This window comes from Pan paniscus, chromosome 4, assembly GCF_029289425.2.
Source record: "Pan paniscus chromosome 4, NHGRI_mPanPan1-v2.0_pri, whole genome shotgun sequence".
In the NCBI taxonomy this organism is placed as follows: Eukaryota; Metazoa; Chordata; class Mammalia; order Primates; family Hominidae; genus Pan; species Pan paniscus.
Window position 1 is genome coordinate 38,840,823 of NC_073253.2, and position 25,913 is coordinate 38,866,735.

The window sequence follows — 25,913 nt, forward strand, 5'->3', positions numbered from 1 at the left end:
TAGAGGAAAAATTGTATATTTTGATAGTTATTTTCATGAAACTATTCCAAGGAAAGTTTTCCTCAAAGAATCTGAAATAATCATTATGCTGACTTTCTGAAACAAAATTCAACTACAGAATTTCAAAAATACTAGAGAAGATGACAAGCTTTCAAGCTACATTTATACCATTTCAATATACTGAGGAGAAAACTTTGCTTATGTTATCACCATAAACCTGACTGGCACTATAGCTTACAGAATACTTTCACCTTCTTTAAATGATTTTTTAAAAATCCTTGAATCCATGAATAAGTAGGGCAATAAGTAACATCATCTTGGTTGTCTCATTTACAGAGGGGACAAATTGAACTTCCCACAGGTTAAATGGTCTGTGGAAGGTCAAGCTGCTTGTGTAAGTGGTGGAGCTGGGACCAGGAAGTTAGGTAAACCAACTCCCAATCACATATCATTTTCCTCTACATGACACCCCTTCCCACTTGTTAAAAACAGGAGGCAAAAACAGAATGTAAAGTGAGTATCAATAGAAAAGTAAGTTTTTCTACTATCTCCTTGAACTTATTCACTGAAAGTATATTTTTTCTTTTCTTTTTCTTTCTTTCTTTTCCTTTTTTTTTTTTTTTAAAGACAGCGTCTCACTCTGCCACCCAGGCTGGAGTGCAGCAGCCCGATCTCAGCTCACTGCAGCCTCCACCTCCCAGGCTCAAGTGATCCTCCCACCTTAGCCTCAGGAGTGGTTGGGACCACTTCTTTTTAATGCCTATGAACTAATCTCCTTATCTAACTTTTTTGCGACAACTTGACTAAAAGCATGTTTTTAATGATCTTAGACTGATAGTGAATCGCTAGCATCCTGCAACCTAACTGTAGACTTCACAGACATGTTAAACAATCTTTAAAACTTGGTTTTTAGAGCCTAAAGAAAGTTACGTGACACTACTAAAATATTAAACAACTCTGAGAAACCCCTTGAAAGCAATTTTGATGTCAAATTAGGGCATGTGTCACCAAAATACTGATTAAAAACCTCATCATTCTAGTTCTGTAGATAGCCATTCATCAGTGATCAGAGATAATTAACACCAGTGACCATTTAACCAAGTATTTATTTCTATATAGCTAAGAGGGCTGGAACATATCTTTGTCCAGGGAACAATACTGTCGCTCCACCCTGGCATAAAGCATTCAATCAAACTCTAACTCATGGTATATGAACTCTGTAGTATTCGCCCCACAAAGGATAAAGTTCTCTCAATTCCTCTCATGAGGAAAGTATTTGCACTTAGGACTCTTTATCTTCACTTTCTCCTTGGAGAACGCAACATTTATTTAATCTAAAAAGCCTAAAAGAGTCAATGTGATTTTAGAGACAATATACCCTAAGTGGCCACACACCCACGGTTTAAAGAGGAGATTGCTGTCATAAACCTACTTAGGGACTGATGGACTTCAGTCTGATATGCCACTGTCCTGCTGGGCATTTATCATCATTGGGCTGCAAGTGGGGAAAAGACCCAAGGAAGCTCTGGGGAAAAAGGAAGTTGATTTAAGTCATTGTTGCTCCTCTACATCCAAGCCAGTGAGATGAAGAATTTGAAACAATCTGCAGTTGGCCCCGTGATTTCCTGGGAGGCTCCAAGGCAGGGAAACGAATAGTTGCCTTCCTCCTAGTGCCTCAACTTTGGCTGTGGCATCAACTTTTTCTCAACTCTGCCCAACCATTTGCAAGAAATAGATGCTTCTTCTCCCATTATCCTGCTGCCAACAAGACTGCAAATGAGTTATTAGAACTATGTAGCATATGCACAGGAGTGTGATGTGCACCCAGCTGTGACTCAGGGGTGGAGCAGAGTGTGGAGGGGTCACCCCTAGCCCACTGGTCTCCTGGCATGGGAGGTTTGGCCAAATCTAAATCACTGAGTGCAGGCAAGAATCTCTCCCTGGCCATCTCCAACTACGACAACTCTTTAGAATTGCTGGCCCATTTCAGAACCCTCTGGTCATCAAATCCCACGCCCTTATCACAAAGCTTATCTCCAAGAGATGGTGCACAAATAGACTAAGTCTGGATCTTACCTTTTGGCTTCCTCTAAGTGGCACAGATATTCATAAGCAATGTTCTGCCGCCTCCTCTCATCCATCTCCTCTGCAGAGAGCCTTTCATCGTCCACAATAGCTAGAAATAGAGGATAACAACATGTGATTTACAAAGGCAGTCTTCATTAAACACCCGAGACAATCAATCAGAAAAAAAATCATATGCAGCTGAACATTTAACATTCAGAGACAGGAGTATTGAAATACCAGGCAGAGAGAGAAATTTGCCTTTGGATTTTACAATATCATTTCTTTTCCTTTATTTTTATTTTAATTTTTTTGAGACAGGAACTGGCACTGTCACCCAGGCTGGAGTGCAGTGGTGCCATCATGACTTACTGCAACCTCAGCCTCCTGGGCTCAAGCAATCTTCTCACCTCAGCCTCCCAAGTAGCTGGGACTATAGGCACACGCCACCACACTTGGCTAGTTTTTTTATTTTTACAGTATTATTTCTAACAAGTGAATCAAGGCCAGGTGCGGTGGCTCACGCCTGTAATCCCAGCACTTTGGAAGGCGGAGGTGGGCGGATCACAAGGTCAGGAGATCAAGACCATCCTGGCTAACACGGTGAAACCCCATCTCTACTAAAAATACAAAAAATTAGCCAGGTGTGGTGGGGGGCACTTGTAGTCCCAGCTAGTTGGGAGGCTGAGGCAAGAGAATCAGGAGAATCACTTGAACCTGGGAGGTGGAGGTTGCAGTGAGCCAAGATTGCGCCACTGTACTCCACCCTGGGCGATAGAGTTAGACTCAGTCTCAGAAAAAAAAAAAAAAAAAAGCAGTGTGCAAACGGGCAGGAGCTTCCATGGATGTCCTCATCCTTGTCCCATCCCCCTTCCTACCACTCCCAATTTTCCATTGTGGCTCCATTCCTTGAACATGGAGACCTCACCCCACAGCATTGATACCAACGGGTGTCAACAAAGATTGACATCTGTCAAAAACATTTTCTTTTTCTTTAATAAACTCAGTCCAATCTAAACTTTAAAACTGAGCTCTCACATTTCAGAAAAGTACAGAAGCTCTCAATCTTCCTCTGCACCTCCATTGCGAGAGTCCAGGTCTTAATGTCTCTCCCATAAACTCTCAGAACAGGTCTAGTCACTCAGCCACTACCCCTCTTCCACTCATTCTCCCCATGGTCAACAGAAGCATCTTCCTTATTACTCCCCCTCTCAAAACTTTTGATGGCTCCCCTATTTCCTACAGAACAAGTTCTAGAGCACTTTGCATCTCGCCACATCCAGGAAGCCCACACTTTAGCCAGAGCTCCCAGGCAGCACCGTGTTCCAGGACCACACCACTCCCTCCAACGCTGAGTGCTTCTGCTCCACCCTTCTCTCTGCCTGGAAAGCCATTCTCCCACCTTCTGCAGGTGGTGCCTTTCACATCATCTCAGGCAAAATTCCATGGATCTCTGAATCTAAATCCATTGGCTGTCCTTGGCACTTTAGTTCACATTTTTATTACATCACTCATCAGAAAAGCCCCCCACTGTAAATCAGTCTGTCTGTCTCTCCAAACTAGGGGATCCTTAGAGGAAGGTTTTGATCATCTTCATGTCTCCTGCGAATTTGTCAGGGCTCCTTGCACATAGATAGCACTCTACGTGTACAGAAAAACTACCTTCCAGTGAATCCTCACTAAGTGAGCTCATCATTACTGCATAATGAATAGACTTTAAAAATTATAATTTTTAGGCCAGGCACGGTGGCTCACGCCTGTAATCCCAGCACTTTGGGAGGTCGAGGCAGGCAGATTACTGAGTCAGGAGTTCCAGACCAGCCTGGGCAACATGGTGAAATCCCATCTCTACTAAAAATACAAAAATTAGCCAGGCGTGGTGGTAATCCCAGCTGTAATCCCAGCTGTAATCCCAGCTAATCAGGAGGCTCAGGCAGGAGAATCACTTCAACCCAGGAGGCGGAGGTTGCAGTGAGCTGAGATAGCACCACTGCACTCCAGCCTAGGTGACAGTATGAGACTCTGTCTCAAAAAAAAAATTATATTTCTTTCCCTGTGTTTTCTTAAATGATACCTGCCACACTCACATACCATCACCTAATCCTCCATCTCTACTGTTCTGAACAGTTAATCCCCAAGATACCTCATGATTTCCAGTTTCTCTTTTTAATTTCAGCTTAAAGACTTTCCCATTTCTGACAGGATATTTTCATTTTATAGTACTTCAGAAACACTAAGGTTTGGATCCAAAATAAAACTCCTAGTGGGAGCCCATGTGCTTGTCACACCATCCCCAACTTGGAAGAGTGGGCACTGGGGTCACATTAAAAAGGCGGTGCTCTCCCCATCTTTCTTATGCTGCTGCACCCTTCCAGCCTCAACTAACCCCCCAGCAGGAGACAGAAGCCCCAGCAGAACCCCGTCCCTCGGCCTCTGCCCACAACTGCCTCCACAAACCATGCAAGATTGTACCAGCCCAGGACAGCTGCTGAGGGGCTCCCAAACTCTGTTATCATCCTGTCCAAATAAGAGATTTTACTTAATGTGTGAATTAAAATATACACCCACAAAGCTTTAAATTGCAATTGCAACATACTGACCCCATCTAGTGGGATCCTACCTATCTTCCAGGCTTGACCCAGTGGGCACTTTTCTTCCCAAAGTCTTCCTGATTGTCTCAGCTCAAAATGCCCTCCTATCCTGCTTTGGTTAACAGTAAACTCCTAGAAGACATATTTGTGTCCTCATGGTGCCCAGCACACCTCCCTGCACAGGCTGCATGCTCTGTAAAAATATACGATGAAAAAATAAAATATCTTATCGGGAAAGGCTCCCAAAGGGCTCCAAAATATCTCTGTGAGGTAATTTTATTTATTTACACTCAATAAGAGTATGATCATTAATGAAGCAAAGATAGCACCATTCTGTGGACTTTACTCAACTAATGTTCAATTCATAGGTTCTATGTGCCACATGTGAGTCAAAGCACCAGACACAGGGTAATAAGTATAAAAAATGTGTACCCTCATGGGACTTCCTTGTACATATCCATTCCTTGCCTTCTGACCTTCTGCCTGGCCCACTGACTTTCTAACTACACACACTTTGGCCTCACCTTCCTTGAATGGGAGAGGACACCTTTCATAATCTACTGTCAAACTGTAAGTCTAGGAAGGTTAGGGAATTTGAGAAAATCTTAACAGCAAAAGCAGATCCTTCTGGGCCACAGAGACTGCCTGCAAATATTTCTGCATTACTCAATATTTACTAAGTAGTGGCTTCTGATAAGAACCACTGGCATGGATAATAACCCTGTCATTTAAAGATCCATCATGGAGCTAATAAAATAATTCACTTAAGATGTGGCTTTACTGCCTATAAAGGATGTTTCCATATGTTACTGTGTGGTTCTGTGGTTCTGTGGTTCTCATGATCACCCTGAGAGATAGGCATTATCTCTTTCCTAAAATGAGGAAACCAAAGTCAAGCAAGGGAAAGGGACTGCCCACAGCTATTTGCTGGGTCAATGGTAAAGCCAGGGCTGGAACTAAGGTCTGTCAACATTGCAGCCCTTATTCTTTGCCCAGTACCTCCTGCTGTTAAATCTAAGTGGGCCCAGGAAGGGACTTGTCACTGCCAAGCCCAAGAAGCAGGTCATTTAAGTGGCTTCAAAATTCTTTTCATTTTAAAGTAACTTGATTAACTGCAACCTCCACAGTTCATCTTTACTTGCTGCCATGAACCACAAAAAACATGAGGACATTGTGAAGAACACAGCTTTCTGATGTGTTAGCAACACAAAATACCACTTGTAGCATCAGATGACAGTTCAAAGCAATTGCATTCTATGAAAATTATACAATAAGGCTTATTCACAGATTCAAGGAGCAGAATGAAAGCAAGTTGTTAGAGAGTATTTTGAAATAGAAGTATAAATTAGAAATGAAAGAGTCCTTTAGGAGTCCATTGCCCAAAGAATACGTAAAAAATCCAATGTAAAAATAGCCCAAAATCTACCTAATTCAATAAGGAGTTGACATGGTCACTGTTTAATTTCCCCTATTCTCTACCTGCTACCTTCACACAGAGACACCAAGGCCACCATACACTTTGTATTAAAATTCACTCATTTGTTCAACAAACATTTGAGTGGCTGCTTGGTGCCAGTTTATTATGGAGATGGAACACAAAGTGATGAATATGACTCAAAAGGTCTCTCAAAGTTTTTATTAAACAATTGAAAGTTTGGCATAATTACGAAATGCTTAGATTTGAGGGATATATTGAAGGGAGGGTTGGCAAGAGGCCCCAAAACCAGGGCTTGGAATCTGTTCTGTAATAGGGTATTATTTAGGGTGTTTCTCTTCAAGGAAAAGCAGAAAACCAGGAATTACCAATTCATAGAAATATGTCCGGCTGGGGTAGCTCCCACCACTTTGGGAGGCCAAGGTGAATGAATCCCTTGAGTTCAGGAGTTTGAGACTAGCATGGGCAACATGGTGAAGCCCCATCTCTACAAAAAAATACAAAAAATTGGCTGAGTGTGGTGGTGCAAGCCTATAGTCTCAGCTACTCGGAAGGCTGAGGCAGGATTACTTGAGCCCATGAAGTGGAGGCTGCAGCAAACTATGATCGCGCCACTGTATTCCAGCCTGGGTGACAAAGCAAGACCCTGTCTCAAAAAAGAAAGAAAGAAAGAAAGAAAAAAATATGCCCACAATTTAGCATTTATTTTGTATTTTTAAAAATTTAAACTTTATTTATTTTTAGTAGAGACAAGGTCTCACTATGTTACCCACGCTGGCCTTGAACTTACCCCTGAGCTCAAACAGTCCTCCAGTTTACGCCTCCCAAAGTGCTGGGATTACAGGAGTGAGCCATGGTGCCCAGCCTTAGCATTATAAATATACATTGTTATTCTATGTGTTTCAAAATTTCTACAAGGAATCCTAAGTATACTTGAATATATAATTCATTTCAATTGTTCATTGAACCATCTTCTAAGAGTTGGGAACTGCTTTTATCTGGAAGAAAATACCTAAAAGGATATCTGCCCCCTCTCACAACTTAAAGAATAGTTATCAGAGATGGCATTTATACATCAAAGAACACACTAGAAGGAAGGGAACTGATTCCAAGACACTAAAACTGGGGTGGGAATGGGAGAATGGAATATAAAGATGAGAGAACCTAAAGTCCAAGATTTCAAGTAAGCTGATACCCTCTGTAAATTTGACCCGTGGTACATTCCTGCTTCATACCAGCTTCCAAAAGTATTTCACAACTGCTTAATCTTAAGCTTTAAAGGACCACATAATCAAACTTCCTTAAACTGAATTTTCTTTTGAAAAATAGGCAAACCCTAGGCCGAAGTTGTTAGTAAACCAATACGTATTCACAGGCACTCTAAAGAATCTGAAACAATGAAAGAGACTGCCACCCCCATGTTAAAAACATGGCTTCATCAAGACACTAAAATTATGAGACACTGAGCACAGGCCCTCGAGTCTCATCCATTTCTATATCCCTACCAAGGGCAAAGGAAATAATAGGTGCTTAGTAAAGGCTGCTGAATGGTGTGCTCAACTTTGTGCTTCAAGGCAGAGATGCTGTGTCCTTCCAAGTTTAGTCCTACGAAGTTTGCTGCTCTCATAATAGTCACACAAGATACTAAGGGCAGGGGAACTTTATGGAAAGCCTGCCTTCCACATCATCCCTGGAACTGTTCCCCCATGACACATTTCTAAGAACTTTCCAAAGTTATAAATCAACACACAACTTCAGAGGATATTCGGGTTAGACAAGGCTGTAAGCGACTATGGCCACCTACCATAATAACACAAAGCCCCAAATCTTCAAGTTTGGCATTAGAAGAATTTCCCAGGTGGAGAAGTGAGGGTAACTAACAGTGACAAGACAAGTTTACCAACAAGAGTTAGAGTTCCTGACTGGCTGCCAATACCCTCTTTGTTGCAGTGAGGTCACTAGTGCCTGGAATAGTTAAGAAGCTTGTCATAATTATACAGGAACATGGAGAGATAGTTTAGGCTTTACGAAAATAATTTATCCTTTTCTGCAAATATGCTTTCAATGTACATGGCATCAGGATCTACACATGAAAGAGGGTTCCTTAATCCCACTTTCATACAAAAGTCCCCAAACTTTTTTCATACTTACAAACATCTACTTAACACTTGTTGGTTTTGTTTGTTCTTTTTTTTTTTTTTTTTTTTGAGACAGAGTCTCGCTCTTGTTGCCCAGGCTGGAGTGCAGTAGTACGATCTTGGCTCACTGCAACCTCTGCCTCGTGGGTTCAAGCGATTCTCATGACTCAGCCTCTCAAGTAGCTGGGACTACAGGCATGCGCCACCATGCCAGGCTAAATTTTTTTTGTATTTTTAGTAGAGACAGGGTTTCACCAAGTTGGCCAGGCAGGTCTCAAACTCCTGACCTCCTGAGGGATGCCCACCTCAGCCTCCCAAAGTGCTGGGATTACAGGTGTGAGCCACTGCACCAGACTGTTCATTTGTTTTTAAACCAAGCCTGGGTCTCCAAACCCAGGATGTCTTTCCAGAATAGAAGAATTATTTATAAATTTCACACAAGAGAAAAATTCATTTGGTCCACTGTGTAAATCTGAATAAGAATATCTAATTTCTTGCAAATCAAAACCACAATGAGATACCATCTCACACCAGTTAGAATGGCAATCATTAAAAAGTCAGGAAACAACAGGTGCTGGAGAGGATGTGGAGAAATAGGAACACTTTTACACTGTTGGTGGGACTGTCAACTAGTTCAACCATTGTGGAAGTTAGTGTGGCGATTCCTCAGGGATCTAGAACTAGAAATACCATTTAAGCCAGCCATCCCATTACTGGGTATATACCCAAAGGATTATAAATCATGCTGCTATAAAGACACATGCACACGTATGTTTATTGCGGCACTATTCACAATAGCAAAGACTTGGAACCAACCCAAATGTCCAACAATGATAGACTGGATTAAGAAAAGGTGGCACATATACACCATGGAATACTATGCAGCCATAAAAAATGATGAGTTCATGTCCTTTGTAGGGACATGGATGAAACTGGAAACCATCATTCTCAGCAAACTATCGCAAGGACAAAAAACCAAACACCGCACGTTCTCACTCATAGGTGGGAAATGAACAATGAGAACACATGGACACAGGAAGTGGAACATCACACTCTGGGGACGGTTGTGGGGTGGGGGGAGGGGGGAGGGATAGCATTAGGAGATATACCTGATGCTAAAGGACGAGTTAATGGGTGGAGCACACCAACATGGCACATGTATACATATGTAACCAACCTGCACATTGTGCACATGTACCCTAAAACTTAAAGTATAATAATAATTAAAAAAATATATATCTAATTTCTTTTTTCATTATCTAGAAACCCAAAGCAGCCCATGGAGACATTAAGGACCATATACAGAGGGCTGGCCTGCAGACTGGGTTTGTGGGTGGGGTGTATCTAGAACTCTGCTTAATTTGGAAGAATTATAGGCAATGATTCCTAGATTTGGGATTTCTTGGACAATTACAATTTCAAGACACAGTTTGGAAACCAAACCTCTTACTTATTACCAAGTAGGCACAGAGAAAATTCCATTTGCCCACTGCCTGCTCCTATACACTCTGTCCTCCCATCCCCATACAGATCTCAGTAAGAAAGAAGTGTCAAGTTTCCAAGGCCAATTTAAAAAATTTAACTCCAACAACAGAAGGTAATTTAAAAATCTGTAGTTTGGATAAGCTTCTACTATATTTAGAAGAAGGGAAAGAACCTCAACTCCCTATGACTCGGTATGAACCTTTTATGCTTGAACTGTTGGTCAGGGCAAAATGTCTCAAGTTATTTAGAACCAATCCTAAAGTAATTCTCCCTATTCTCTATAGATAATGAATAGTTTAAAGACCCAGATATTTACATAAACTTTAATACCCCATAGGAATAATAATATTTTACAACTGTTAAGCAGAATCAGCAGGTCTTATAACAACAGTCCTCTGGGCTGTTCCCAAGGAGTAGCAAGTCACTGCTAACACCCTGTCCCTATCCTCACAAAAACCACCCCAAATAGTAAAATAGCAGAGGATATTCCTACAAAGTTGGAGGCTTTAGAAGACAAGGGAACAGTGAGCCTTGGCCTAATTTTCCCTTGACTATTAGGAAAAATGAAAAAATAGATCACACATGATTCAATGGTACATGCAAGAAAACAAAACAATCTCTTGGTTACAAGTGGGTTTTTTTCTGTATATTATACAGCACATAACTTATTCCTCTAATCAATGTAAGCTCTTTATGATGTGTTAATAAAAAAACACAGACAGAAAGGATTAATACTTAACATGCACTTACTACATCACATATTTTGCATATATTACTTCTTAGTTCCTGCATTCCTCTTTAAGATAGGAATTGAAGGCCGGGTGCGGTGGCTCATACCTGTAATCCCAGCACTTTGGAAGGCCGAGGCGGGTGGATCATGAGGTCAGGAGTTCAAGACCAGCCTGACCAACATGGTGAAACACCGTTTCTACTAAAAATATAAAAACTAGCTAGGCATGGTGGCGCAAGCCTGTAATCCCAGCTACTCAGGAGGCTGAGGCAGGAGAATTGCTTAACTGGGACCTGGGAGGCGGAGGTTGCAGTGAGCCAAGATTGCACCACTGCACTCCAGCCTGGGCTACAGAGCAAGACTCCATCTCAAAAAAAAAAAAAAAAAAAAATAGGAATTGATTGGAAAATACATTTTTCGAATAGGAAACAAACTCAGAGAGGTTAGGTAATTCAGTCTTTGGTAATTCTAAGATCATAAAAACAGGTAAATGGCAGAATTGGGATTCAAAACAACTGGTTCTAAAGTTCATGATCTTTCTACTAAACTGAAGTGCCACTATCTCCCTGCATTTAAATGCTTGATGACATTAGCAGCCATTAGGCTTTTCTGAGGGTGTTGCTTTTCTGAGAGTGTCGCTATTATTATAGATATCTTGTTAATCAGCAGATAGATTTGTGTGAATTTGTTTTTCCCTGAAAACCACATAAAATTAATGTTACTATCTTGAAAGTATAAAAAGTAAAATTATAGGCTTTTTTTTCAGAGATCCAAAAATCTCAAATATAGTCCAGCAAAAGAAAAAAAATTAATATTCAATATTGACAAATTAGACCACACGAGGAATGCCAGGGTTGTAATAAGATCAAAAGAAAAAACAAGGGCTGTCCCCCTTCCTGGGGGGAGGGTAGAGGGATAGCATTAGGGGATATACCTAATGTAAATGATGAGTTAATGGTGCAGCACACCAACATGGCACATGTATACATATGTAACAAACCTGCACGTTGTTCAGATGTACCCTAGAACTTAAAGTATAATAAAAACAAACAAACAAACAAACAAAAAAAAGAAAAAAACAAGGGCTGGGCGTGGTGGCTCACACCTATAATCCCAGCACTCGGGTAGATCACCTGAGGTCAGATTTGTTCTTTTTTTTTTTTAATCCTTATACATTTTCCAAATATTCTATACCATTTACCTGTATTACTTTACTATATCTATATCAGAAATAACAATAGATTAAATTTTTTTCTTTTTTTAAGACAGTCTCATTCTGTTGCCCAGGCTGGAATGCAGTGGTGTGATCTCAGCTCACTGCAACCTCCACCTCCTGAGTTCAAGCCATTCTCATGCCTCAGCCTCCCAAGTAGCTGGGATTAAAGGCACACATCACCACGTTCATTTAATTATTTTGTATTTTTAGTAGAGATGGGGTTTCGTTGTGTTGGCCAGGCTGGTTTTGAACTCCTGGCCGCAAGTGATCTGCCTGCCTTGGCCTCCCAAAGTGCTGAGATTACAGGCGTGAGCCACTGTGTCCAGCCTAAATTTGTTTTAATGTTCAGTTACAGAAAAAAATAATAATAATAATGAGGAATAAGCATTAATACCAGGTCCACTGCAAAGGATGGCTTTCATGCATCTAACTGATCTATCTGAACTTCTAGAAAAGGATCATGGTCATTCAAAATGTACAATGAATATTTAGTCAGTTTTACTGTATTTTTAAAAATCACAGAAGTTCAAAGGCAGCAGAGAGGAAGTGATCAGAAGATGACTAATGCCATGATATCTTATTAGAAGGCCCAACGGCCTTCTAATAGCTTGGGTGTGACAGGCTAATGGGAGAAAACAGGTAGGGTACGAGGTGAGTGAAAGAGAATGAATGGAAGGGAACCTAACCTGGACAGTGACGAGAAGGCTGCAGCAAGCCTGTGTGACATGAAATCCAAATTAGAAGAAGAAAGAAAAACATGGTGATGCTTTGCATGGGCAGGACTGGCAATAGAAGGAACAAGAGGAAGAGGAGCACGGTACGGGGGAAGAAAAAGGAAGTCAACAAGTAACAGCCAGCACACTTCGTGACTTCAGATGGTGGAGGTGGAAACAAGCCATGGCTTGGCACCAGAAAGTCACCCCAATATGCCAATTTACATAAAGACAAGCTTGTACAATTAAGGGGACAAAACATAAAGGCATTTCACTGTTCCAGGGATATACTAAGGAGCTGACTTTAAGTCAAAACTTATATTTGGAAGAGAAGTTTAATATAACAGACACAATTAGAAGACTATGATGTTGAACAGACGGGTGCTATTAATGCAAGCATATGCTGTTTGTTAGTGAGTGTGAATTAACACATGATTCAGGGCAATTTAAAAAATATTGCCAAAAACTCAGCTCTCAAGTGGATCATACTATGCAAATGGGGATATGTTGACAATACAGTCATGGATCAAGAATATATTTCAATGTGATTAGATTCTGGACTAAAGCCACCTAGGCTAGTTCTCATTAGCAAGAAGTTTCTCTGGTTTAAGTAGGATATGAAAATCAGCTCGGGTCCACACATTTAGGGTTTGTAAGGAGACCAGACTCATGAGAAGTCATAAAACACTGCATATGGTGCCAACAGCAAGCAGCAAGACTTGAACCAAACATGCTGAGCTCTTCAGTTTCATAGAAGTAGTACATATTTATAAAGTGCTACCACATAAATTCTCTCATATGACTAAAACAGCTCTCATCAGATAAATGGGACAAATATTATTACCTCCTATTATTACCTCCACTTAACTAAGATTCAAATGGGTTAAGTGCTTTACTCAAGGTCCTAGAGCTAATAGATTGCTCTATAGAGTTGGTGTGTATTTAAAACTACTCTTGGTTTTTGTTTAGTTTTCACTGACCTTTATGTTTTGGAGGTACCCTATTATATTAGTGCAAACATTTTTATTCTTTTAGGTCAACAGCACAGGAAGCAGTAGGAGGAAATGGAATGGCTGATGTGGGAAGGGAGTTGGGTTGGCAAGAGTGGGTGAGGTTCACATCGAGTTTGCAGGCTGAAGATAATGTATACAACCCGTGATTGTGTAAACTACTTGGAAAGTGTATAAAATACACAGAGAACAGCTCTCTCATGGGAAAGAATTTACCCCACTAGGGCAACAAAGCTGCAAACATTTTGGTTTTGGCTTGTTGTGTGCTTTTTGTTCTAACATGCAGTACCACTGCTCTCAGAAACTAAATGGTCCCAAGTTTAGAAAAGGATGTTCTTATAAACATAACAACAGACATGAAGGTTTTCAGATATTATGATTCTTTAGCCCAGAGCTGAAAGAACTTTATACAAGAGCCAGAACAGCAACTACCTTAAATATAATTCATGCTGTACTGCTTCAGATTTAAATAACTGATCTCCTCCAGGCGTTTAATTCTTGGCTGGGAACTGGATCGTGGTACTGTATGTAAATTCCCTCATGCCACATGTCAGCTGCAGACCAGAGGAGATAGCCAAATCTTCTCTGTGTATTAGCCACTAAATACAATTTCAGAATTAAGTCATGAGAGCCCTGCCAGCATTTGTGCAGCAGAAGTGTCTACAATTATGAAGCTAGGCAGGGATGGAAAATTATTCCTACTAATGGTCCACTAGGTGCAAAGTGCTGGCAGAGAATTATGGAGATTCAGAATCCTAAAATGCATTCCAACTGCTTTATAATTAAAACCAATAAATACAACAACAGAATGTGTTTCTTCTGATACATGGCAAAGTCTCTAACTAATGTTTAAATAGTTGCAGGGCACTTCATGGGTAGAGAAAAGGGATAAGGTGGAAGAAGGACTTTGTACCTCAGTTTACAATCTAACAGGAGAAGACCAATTTAACAGCTGGAGAAAAGTTATAAAGCTCCTTTGGAAAAAGTACCAACTCATTAAAGTAGAAAGAATAGAAAAGCCGAGGGAGGGAAAAGAGGTTGTTCAATAATGGGATTAATCAGAGCCAGTTTTCTAGATGAGGAGAGTTTGAAGTCAGGTTTGAAGGAGGGGAGAGAAAGGAAGTTAGGTGCAAAACACATCTGGAGAAGTGAAGACAAGAATAGAGAAATTGTACACACACATCAAGGCGCATTTCTGTCCCAATCCTCAGCCTTCAAAGTCTCTGTTTTATGGACACAGCTAAGAGGGCCATTCCCCTCCACCCTTCCAAGTCTTTGAGCTTCTCCAGAATAGGTGAAGGGAGACCCCCAGGTCATTTTACAGCTGTTTCTAAGCTGGGGAGATGAGAGGAGTACGGTTGTGAGATGAAAGTGAGACGATCAGGTGACAGCTCAAAATCAAGAAGCTGGGCAGATGTTCATTCTATTGATAAAAGTTCTTTCAAGGTGGCTAACTTGGAACACCTAATAATACACATACCTCCAAGAGAATCATGTACAGTTCACTGGGCATCAATTGTTAAGTCACTGATGATATTATAATAATTACTATTAATTTAAATACTCAAACCAAGCTCATTTTGCCAGTTGACCAGTATTCATAGTCCACATGGATCTGCTTTTTCTTGCAACATGTTTAGAGCTGCACCCATGGGAATGGGGATGGAGATTAAAGATAATGGCTCTCATCTGCCCTTCAAAATCCTTGCTTCCCCATTTCCTCTCCTAGTGCTCCACCCACTACTATCCTGATGCTTCCACTTATGGAGAGCCTTGAGCAGCACACCAGATGGGTTTCTTGCCCTTGGAGGTAAAGTCCTCTGGAGTAGTCTTCAGGTACTCCAGATCTTCAGCTACTCCAGACCCCTAGCCAGCCTTCCTTTCATCTTGATATCAGGTCTGGAGGAGTTAAGAGTTATCTAAGGGGAGACAAAGGGCAGAGAGAAGAGATCCAGCAATAAAAGAAGGCTGTGAATTCCAGCATGTAGAGACCTTGCTACATGAATAAGTAAGGATAGAGGGCTAGGAGAGGCACTAATAGAAGCAGCAGGTGAGGCTTCATCTCCTTATCCACCCTTCCACAGACACAGACAAAGCCAGCACCAGCACCTCTTCATTGCACAGCATTTAACCCACAACAATCCTATGACACTGGTATTATTCCCACTTTACAGAGTGGAAACAGAGGCTTGAGACAGCCCAACCATTTGTCCAAGATCACAGATGACACACGGCGAGCACAGCCATGCAGCAGTCTGACTCTTACCAGCCACGCTACCCTTAGGAGATGCAAACCAGCCTTTCTGAGTCTCTCTGGACCTCCACACATCCCCAGGCTTCCCAAATTGTGCAGCAATAAGCTTTTCCATAGAAAACCCTACATGCAGAAGAGAGGAAACACATGGAATGAACAAGGGGTGAAAAGGAATATTTGGGGGCACAGCTCAAAGTCCAATTAGCATAAAGTATCATGTCTGTCTCACCCTTTTAAAAAAATCATCCATTTTTCATTTTAATCCACAATTTATCTGTGTTTCAGTATTTAAAATAGAAGGGGTTCCCACCCCCAAACTTAGTAAAATTGGCATTTTTGAGAAGATGTGCTATGTGTACCCCACGGGCTGCATAGGTCTGCATACCAGCAGCTCCTGGTTTAACAGCACAGAGGTCTCAGGCCACATAAGCAACTTCATGTTTAACCAACCAAGCACCCACCCCAGCTTAGCTCACACTTGGTCAAACATGTGCAGTCAGCTTAGGGAACCCAGCTGGGAGGCATCATTCCTGGGAAGAAGCATCTTATTCAAGACACTCGACCCACCGATTCTGGCAGCTCTCGACGGACGTGGCTATGCCCCATGTTTTGTTTGTTTGTTTGTTTTTGCAGTTACAAGATTTAATAGAATGAAAACAGAGCTCCCATAAAATGGGAGGGGACCCAAAGGGGGTTGCCATTGCTGGCTCGAATGCCCAGGTTTATATCCCGATCACTGCCCCTCTCCCTGTGCTCTCAGGCGATAGATGATTGGCTATTTCTTTACCTCCTGTTTTTGCCTAATTGGAATTTTAGTGAGCTCTCTTTACTACCTGATTGGTCGAGTGTGAGCTAAGTTGCAAGCCTCGTGTTTAAAGGTGGATGTGGTCACCTTCCCAGCTAGGCCTAGGGATTCTTAGTTGGCCTAGGAAATCCAGCTAGTCCTGTCTCTCAGTCCCTGCTCTCAACATGAAAACCCAAGTGCTGTTGGGGAGGTTGGCCGACAACCGCTCTTAACTGTTTCCTGCTGAATTGGGCTATGCCCCATGTTACTACCAATCTCTGTGATCCACAGAGCCTTCTGGAAACTACTCGCAAAATAGACATGACCTTCTTAATGCACTGGTGCCCCTGGCACCCACTGAAACTTGTGCTCACAAAGTAAGGAAGCACGTCAAGAGGGAAAACACAGGCCAGAGGGAAAACACAGGCCAGAGAGGAACCAGAACTTTCTCATTCCATCTGTTTTTTCCCCACATCTTTTTTCATGGATGGGCTACTTTTATGCTGGATATGCTAAGTCTGTTCATAAAAGTTTTACAATACACTTGGAGGGTAGGATCATTCTAATTTGGTAGATGAAACTGAGCCAACCCATTTTTTACACACTGCAGTACATAAACCAAAAAGCCATTTGGTTCTAAACGAATTCTTGTTATAAACTTACTACCTATGACTTGCCTTTCTCCTTAAAAGTAGAGTGCAAAGGATGGGGGTGGGAGTATTAGATCAAGGAGAGGTTAGATGAAACACAGAAGGAGGGTTCTAGAAACACAGAAGGAGGGCTTTGCTGGTAAACATTGATTAACCAGCATCTGATTAACCAGAAGATTTCCCAAATCTTCCTTCGTCAAAATATTTTACTCATTCCTCTTTAAAAAGACTAAGGCAACAACTTAACAACACTGGATATATGACTGCTGGTTAATAAATTCCTCCAATAATTTTACATATTAAAAAATGCATTAAAAAAACGAGTGGTGGTGCAGGTGTGGAAAAAAATGAAACCTGCGTGTATCGCTGGTAGGGATATAAACTGGTGCCACTCCTGTGGAAAGCAGTACAGCAATTCTGCAAAAACTTAGACATAATATTACCATATGATCCAACAATCCCACTTCTGGGTATACACCCAAAATAAGCGAAAGCTGGGACTCCAGCAGATATTTGTACCTAAGTTCATAGCAGCACTATTCACAATAGCCAAAAGGAAGAAGCAACTCAAGAGTCCACGAACAGAGAAGCAGATAAGCAAAATGTGGTATATACATACAAGGCAATATTATTCATTCTTAAAAAGGAAGGAAATACTGACACATGCTACAGTGTGGATAAACCTTGAGGACATTATTCTAAGTGAAATTAGCCAGTCGCAAAAAGAAACACTGTATGAGTCCACCTATATGAGGTACCAAGAGTAGTCAAATTCATAGAGACAGAAAGTAGAATAGAGGTTGCTGGGGGTTATTGGGGAGGAGAGAACGGGGCGTTCATGTTGGCTGCACGACAATGTGAAGGTACTTAATGCCACAGAGACGTACACTTAAAAATGGTTGAAATGGGCCAGGCATGGCGGCTCACATCTGTAATCCCAGCACTTTGAGAGGCTGAGGCAGCAGATCACCTGAAGTCAGGAGTTCGAGACCAGCCTGGCCAACATGGTGAAACCCCATCTCTACTAAAAGTATAAAAAGTAGCCAGGCATGGTGGCTGGCGCCTGTAATCCCAGCTACTCGGCAGGCTGAGGCAGAAGAATCACTTGAACCCAGGAGGCGAAGTTTGCAGGGAGCCGAGACCACACCATTGCACTCCAGCCTGGGCAACAAGAGCGAAACTCCATCTCAAAAAAAATAAAAAAGGTTAAAACAGCCAATTTTTGCCACAGTTTAAAAATGTTTGTATAGCACGTTCTATATGCCAGGTGCTATTCTCAATTCTTTGCAAATATTAACTCATTTAATCTTCACAACAGCCCTATGAGGCAGGTTTTATTATTATTGTCATCTTCACTATTATCCTGGTCCAGAGTCACTCAGCTGGCAAGTGGCCAGAGCAGACACACAAATGCTGGTATCCAACTCCATCACCTTTCCCTAACCACTCTGCCCTGCTGCTTCTCAGTGAGTGAGACAGCCCAACCTGTGGGATTGGCCAATCATTTCACGTAGAAACGGTAACAGATGCTATTGCTCACACGCCACTGGAAGAGTCCTAAAGACACGAGGCCACCCACCCCTCACCGTGATGTACTGAGGAATATTCAAAGGGCTCATCACATAGAGACAGATCTTGTATCAAATTTAGCCTCTTTAACCAATTTCACAGAACCAAAGAGTTTCAAATTAGAAATGGTATCTCTCTGGTCTAATTCTCTTTAAGACAGAACTACTGCTAAACTACCCCAGAGAAGATACAATTTTGCTTTCTTATCTTTTATATATTTACATTTTCTTTTATTTCCAAAAAGCACTTAAGCCGATAGTCTATGAAAAAACCCAATCCCAGGAGGCCATGGGATGAAGGTTCTAGATTTGGCAGGAACCATCTTGAGCAAGTCATTTATCTTTTCTGGATTTTACTTCTTCGACTGCCAAGATAATTTTAAATCTTAAACAGTATTAGTGGCTTAAGATTAGGTTAACGTGTAGGGAAATACTTTCAAAAATTTAAAATGCTGCCTTCATAATTCCAAGCACTCAGAAAGTTGTTAAAAAATAACAATTTTGGCCAGGCACAGTGGCTCACACCTGTAATCCCAGCAATTTGGGAGGCCAAGGTGGGCGGATCACCTAAGGTTGGGAGTTCGAGACCAGCCTGGCCAACGTGGTGAAACCCCGTCTCTACTAAAAATACAAAAATTAGCCAGGTGTGGTAGTGGGCACCTGTAATCCCAGCTACTTGGGAGGCTGAGGCAGGAGATTCACTTGAATCCAGGAGGCAGAGGTTGCGGTGAGCTGAGATTGTGCCACTGCACTCCAGCCTGGGTGACGAGAGTGAAACTCCATCTCAAAAAACAAAACAAAACAAACAAAAAAACACTTGTATTTACTGATGTAAGCATCTATTTTCTCTTTCTATTATTTTAATTTCCTTTATTTTAAATAGAGACAGGGTCTCACTATGTTGCCCAGGCTGGTCCTGAACTCCTGAGCTCAAGTGATCTTTCTGCCTTGGCCTCCCAATGTGATGGGATTACAGGCATAAGCCACCGCACCCAGCCTATTGATTTTCTAACTCCATAATTCTTTCTACTATTGTGAGGAAGAGCCTTCTCTCCCATTTATTTCTATTACACTTTACAATACACTTGGAGGGCAGGATCATTCTAATTTGGTAGATGAAACTAAGCCAACTTTACACACAAGTTTAGACTTGTGAATTCTATATTCAATCCCCTCCTGTAGCCAAATTATAAGCAAAAAATATACCAATGTGGCTATGAAATAGAAAAAAGTGTCAATAACTAAAACTTTATATAAGTATCTCATGAAACTAGAGTTTGCCCAATAAATGTGCTAAAACTTCACCAATAAAGACTATAGCTGAACACTTGCTCTTTGACAAAACCCTGGATATGTTTCAGACATGAAATGTCATGTCCCATAGCAGCTGCCATTGTTAATTTACTAGGCTGTGTGCTAGTGGCCTGACATGTTAGTACTGATCTTTCTAACAACCCTGGCTAGAGAGACGGCTTTATTTTCAGAGGAAGAAAACAGTTCAGAGAGCTGGAAACCTGCCCAAGGATTGGGTGCCAAGCAGGCCAGAATCAGGGGTCAGATTCTGAAACTCATACTCTCTTAATATACCATTCTGTCCTCTCACATTTTTTTTTAATTAAAAAAAAAAAAAAAAAACTTTTGGTGTTTTCAGAGATGAGGTCTCACTATGTTGGCCAGGCTGAACTTGAATTCCTAGGTTCAAATGATCTTCCCATCTCATCCTCCCAAGTAGCTGGGACTATGGATGCATGCCATCCTCTCATATACATAAAATGAGACATAATTGAATTTTGGTTTGTAAATCTACCATAACTTTTGCTTCCATCCATTTCATACACCAGAGAACTGTTATGTTGAAATGAGGTTCTGTAATAAGCAGATGATTTAAAACTCTGGAGACTATTTGTACATATTTTCTGACTATAAATCCTGACATGTCACTCTCTGTAGGGCAATAAGCGTTCTCACTGTCCAGCTCCTTCCTAAAACAATTTTCAACTACAACATGGTGTATTTAAGCTTCCATTGCATGTCCCTTTAGATTTGAGCAGATTACGTGTGGTCTTTATCCCGGTATCATATTATTAACTGATTTTATTTTATTTATTCTTATCTTTTGAGACAGAGTTTCACTCTGTCACCCAGGCTGGAGTGCAGTGGCACGATCTTGCCTTACTGCAACCTCTGCCTCCCAGGTTCAAGTGATTCTTGTGCCTCAGCATCCCAAGTAGCTGGGATTACAGGCACCCACCACCATGCCTGGCTAATTTTTGTATTTTTTAGTAGAGACGGGGTTTCACCATGTTGGCCAGCTGGTCTCAAATTCCTGATCTCAAGTGATATGTCCACCTCAGCCTCCCAAAGTGCTGGGATTACAGGTGTGAACCACCGCGCCCAGCCTGTTAAGTGATTTTAAATGTAGGAGAAATAAGAAAGAACTGGGGTTACAGCTGAATAGGCACTCGGGTAAGCAAGTAGAGATGTTTACATGCACTCTAGGTGAAAACCCTTTATCCCTGGGCAAGGTAGCATGAGTGACCAGGTGCGTCCTCATATCTGCCTTGTGGTTCTAAAACTGTACTATGTTGTTGGTTTACTTCGTGTGATAAAGGATTCACATTCCTTTCCCTCCCCATTACACAGACAGCTTAGTTATTCACTTCTATAACTATTCAGTGGGTTAAGTCAATTCATAGGTCTGTATTATGTCAAAGCCTAAAAATGTTATAATCTAGTTTTACTGTGATGTCATTTTTATTCAAGGAAATGAGATCAGACTATTAGAAGTTAAGTAAAGCTTCTTGTAATAAATCATACCATAGGTTTTCATTTTAATTGGAAAGATAGGAAGAAAAGAATTAAATCCTCCAAAGAAAAATGGAGAAACAGAATGCATATATATTCTCAATGAAAGCACTGTAGCCCGATACGCTTTTATAGCTCCCTTAACCTTCTCCACCTGCCTCAGACAACTCTGTGTTAATGTCTCATCTGATGGGGGGATAAGATCACATAGATAAGAATTCAGCTACTTCATCTATGAGTGATTCAGGCTTTGGGTCCCTGTTTTCTTGCCAGTTCCTTTCTTTCCTCCCATGGCTATTCCCTCGCTAATGGGTAGGATCTCCCCAACCCCCATTTTATAGGTAGAACAGCTCTTCCTGCTTCCAGGCATTAATACGAGAAAAGCTGAGTACCATTTTCCTAGTCCTCAAAGTCCTGAACTTCATTCCACATGTGCCATTCTGCTGTAACTCCTACTCAACACTCAGGCTTTGAATGCCCTCTTTATGGATGGCACAGGGGGATTTCTCATTCTTGCTTTCCTAAGGAAGGCAAAATTTCTTTAGTTTTGATATCTTTTACATGCCTGATGCAAGAGTGATTCTTCATCTGCAACAGTTCAGTCTACAAAGTTAACCAAGAGGTGGAAAAGTAACAGGTATTAACAGCATAGGAGATCAAAGGTAGTGCTTGAATGGGAGCAGAACCAGAAGCGAAAATCAGCCCAAACATACCGCTGAGATTCACGAATCCTGCCACTGGCTTTATAAGAAGTAGCACTATTACAGTTGTACCTTCTCTTACCAACATGCTCGCTTTCTTCCAGGCTCTTAATTCCTTCTTTTTCTTTTGGTTCTTTTTCTCATATCCTGTGACTTAGACACAACCTCTTCAAAAGTAGGTACTTTAGGTAGTTAATTCCTGATTCCTTCCGGGAAGTAAAAAAGAGTTTACTAAAATGTGACAGACAAGACTTATAGATGAATGTGATTACACAGTGGCAGGAAGAATAAACGGGCATCTCAGACTGTCAAGATAATGACAGCAATAAAAAGCATGCTAACCACTGCTGAACACTTACAGTTGTGCTAGACATTCTCTTAAACCCTTTACACAACTTAACTAATTAACTCCTCACAAAACCTGTGTGAATAAAGTACTATTATTTCCGCTCACGAAATGAGGAAACCAAGACACAGAGCCCAAGGACACTGAGCAGTCATTTGTAGGGCCTAGATTGGCATCAATGCAGTCTGGCTTCAGGGCCCTACTCCTTTTTTTTTTTTTTTTTTTTTTTTTTGAGACTGAGTCTTGCTCATGTTGCCCAGGCTGGAGTGCAATGGTACGAACTTGGCTCACTGCAACCTTCACCTCCTGGGTTCAAGCGATTCTCCTGCCTCAACCTCCCGAGTAGCTGGGATCACAGGCATCTGCCACCATGCCTGGCTAATTTTTGTATTTTTAGTAGAGACAGGTTTCGCCATGTTGGCCAGGCTGGTCTCAAACTCCTGACTTCATGATCCGTCCACCTCAGCCTCCCAAAGTGCTGGGATTACTGAGCCACTGCACTCGGCCAGGGCCCTACTCTTAACTACTTACTAGGCTATGCTGTCTCAAGCCATCTCTGGTTAGATGGCAATAATGGGCTGTATGCCCTCAATCACTGTCAACTTGGCCAGCCTAGAGTTCTTCTGCAGGTCAAAGAAATGAATACACACCCAGGATGCACTGAGGTGAGACACAGGTAACATGAGTAAGTTCTGGTATTTGTAAGTCAAGAGATCACATACAGAAATAAATATCCTATCTTTCAAAATAGTCCCTAGAAGCTCTATGCTCATTTCAACTTGGCAGTCATCACTGAGCACATCTTTGGGTGCCTCTTTTGGAATGTCCTTCAACTCAATTAATGTATTTTTAAAATTTTACTTTTAAAAATATATAATTATAAAAAATGAAAATGCTTTTAAAAAGAGAAAAGGTCTCACTATGTTGGCCAGCTAAGTCTTGAACTCTTGGCCTCAAGCAATCCTCTCACCTCAGCCTCCCAAAGTGCTAGGATTACAGGCATGAACCAACACACCCAGCAGAAAATGTATTTCTATTAAATGTCCCCTTAACTTCAGCAGAAATCTTACAAGCTAGAAGGGACTGGGGTCCTATCTTTAGCCTCAAGCAGAATAACTGTCAGCCAAGAATTTGGTATCCAGCTAAACTAAGCTTCATAAATGAAGGAGAAATAAAGTCTTTTCCAGACAAGCAAATGCTGAGTGAGTTTGTCACAACCAGACCAACCCCACAAGAAATGCTAAAAGGAGTTATAAATCTTGAAACAAAAATTCAATATGCAGCAGAATAAAAACTCTTGAAAGCATAAAACTCACATGGCCTATAAAACACTAATATAACAAAGAAAACCAAGTATCTAGGTAACAATCAGCACAATGATTGGAACAGTACCTCACATTTCAATATTAACATTGAACATAAATAGCCTAAATGCTCCACTTAAAAGATATAGATTGGCAAAATGGATTAAAACAAGGCAAGCCAAATATCTGCTTTCTTCAAAAGACTTATCTAACATACAGGGACTCAAATAAACTCAATGTAAAGGAGTGAAAAAGATATTCCACGCAAATGGAAACCAAAAGAGAGCAAGAGTAGCTATTCTTATATCAGAAAAAACATACTTTAAAACAACAACAGTAAAAAAGAAAAAAAAAGACAAAGAAGGTCATTATATAATAACAAAAGGATCAATCCAACAAGAAGATATTACCACCTAAACATATGTGCACCTAACTCTGGAGCCCCCAGCTTCATAAAACTATTACTACTGGACCTAAGAAATAGATAGACAGCAACACAATAATAGTACAGGACTTCAGTACTCCACTGATAGTACTAGACAGATCATCAAAGCAGAAAGTCAACAAAGAAACACTGGACTTAAACCACACTCTAGAACAAATGAACCTAACAGATATTTACAAAACATTCTACCCAAGAACTGCAGAATATACATTCTTCTCAATACATGAAACATTCTCCAAGATAGACCATATGATAGTCCACAAGTCTCAGTAAAATTAAAGAAACAATTGTATTGAGTATCTTCTCAGACCACAGTGGAATACAACTAGAAATCAACTCCAAAAGTAACCTTCAAAACTATACAAATACATGGAAATTAATCTGCTCCAGAATGATTTTTAGGTTAACAATGAAATCAAGATGGAAACTTAAAAATTCTTTGAAATGAATGATAATAATGATACAAGTTATCGAAGCCTCTGGGATACAGCAAAAGCAGTGCTAAGATGAAAGTTTACAGCACTAAATGCCTATATCAAAAAATCGGAAAGATCACAAATTGACAACATAACACCTCAAGGAACTATAGAAACACGAACAAACCAAAGCTAAAACTAGAAAATAATAAATAAATAAAAGATTAGAGCAGAACTAAATGAAATTTAAACAAAAAATACAAAACATCAGTGAAACAAAAAGTTATTTCATTGAAAAGATAAGCAAAATTGATAAATCATTTGCTAAACTAACCAAGAAAATGAGAGAGAAGATTCAAATAAACTCAATTAGAAATGAAAATGAAGGCCAGGCACGGTGGCTCTTGCCTGCAATCACAGCACTTTGGGAGGCCAAGGTGGGTAGATCACCTGAAGTCAGGAGTTTGAGACCATCCTGGCCAACATGGTGAAAGTCCATCTCCGCTAAAAATACAAAAATTAGCCGGGTACGGTGGTGCACGCCTATAATCCCAGCTGCTCGGGAGGCTGAAGCAGGAGAATTGCTTGAACCTGGGAGGTGGAGGTTGCAGTGAGCCAAGATCATGACATGGCACTCCAGCCTGGACAACACAGCGAGACTCCATCTCAAAAAAAGAAAAAAATGAAAATGAAGCCTATTACAACCAACACCACAGAAATACAAAGGATCACTTGAGAATACTATGAACTCCTCTGTGCACACAAACTAAAAAATCTACAGGAAATGGATGAATTCCTGGAAACATACAACCTTCCTAGCTTGAATCAGGAAGAGACAGAAATCCTGAAGAGACCAATAACAAGAACTGAGATTGAATCAATAATTTTAAACCTGCCAAAGAAAAAAGAGCCCAGGGCCAGATGGATTACAGCTGAACTCTACCAGACATTCAAAGAAGAATTGATTCCAATCCTACTGAAACTATTTCTAAAGATTGAGAAAGAGGAATCCTCCCTAACTCATTCTATGAAAGCTAGTATCACCCTGATACCAAAGCCAGAAAAGGACATAACAAAAAAACAAAAAACAAACAAACAAAAAAACAAAACAAAACAAAACTACAGACCAATATACCTGATGAATATAGATGCCAAAATCTTCAACAAAATTCTAGCAAACCAAATCCAATGGCACATCAAAAAGATAATACCATTTGACCCAGCAATCCCATTACTGGGTATATATCCAAAAGAATAT

General features: G+C 40.8%; 1 protein-coding gene across 2 annotated transcripts in view; it reads right to left on the reverse strand.

The window, feature by feature from the left end:
• IQGAP2 (IQ motif containing GTPase activating protein 2) overlaps window positions 1-25,913 on the reverse strand; it is a 305,238-nt gene that overhangs the window by 243,686 nt on the left and 35,639 nt on the right. For both annotated transcript variants that reach the window (XM_008962842.7, XM_034959927.2), the window contains exon 2: window positions 2,077-2,176. In XM_008962842.7, coding sequence (XP_008961090.4) covers window positions 2,077-2,176 — 100 coding nt within the window. The remainder of the gene's footprint in view (window positions 1-2,076; window positions 2,177-25,913) is intronic.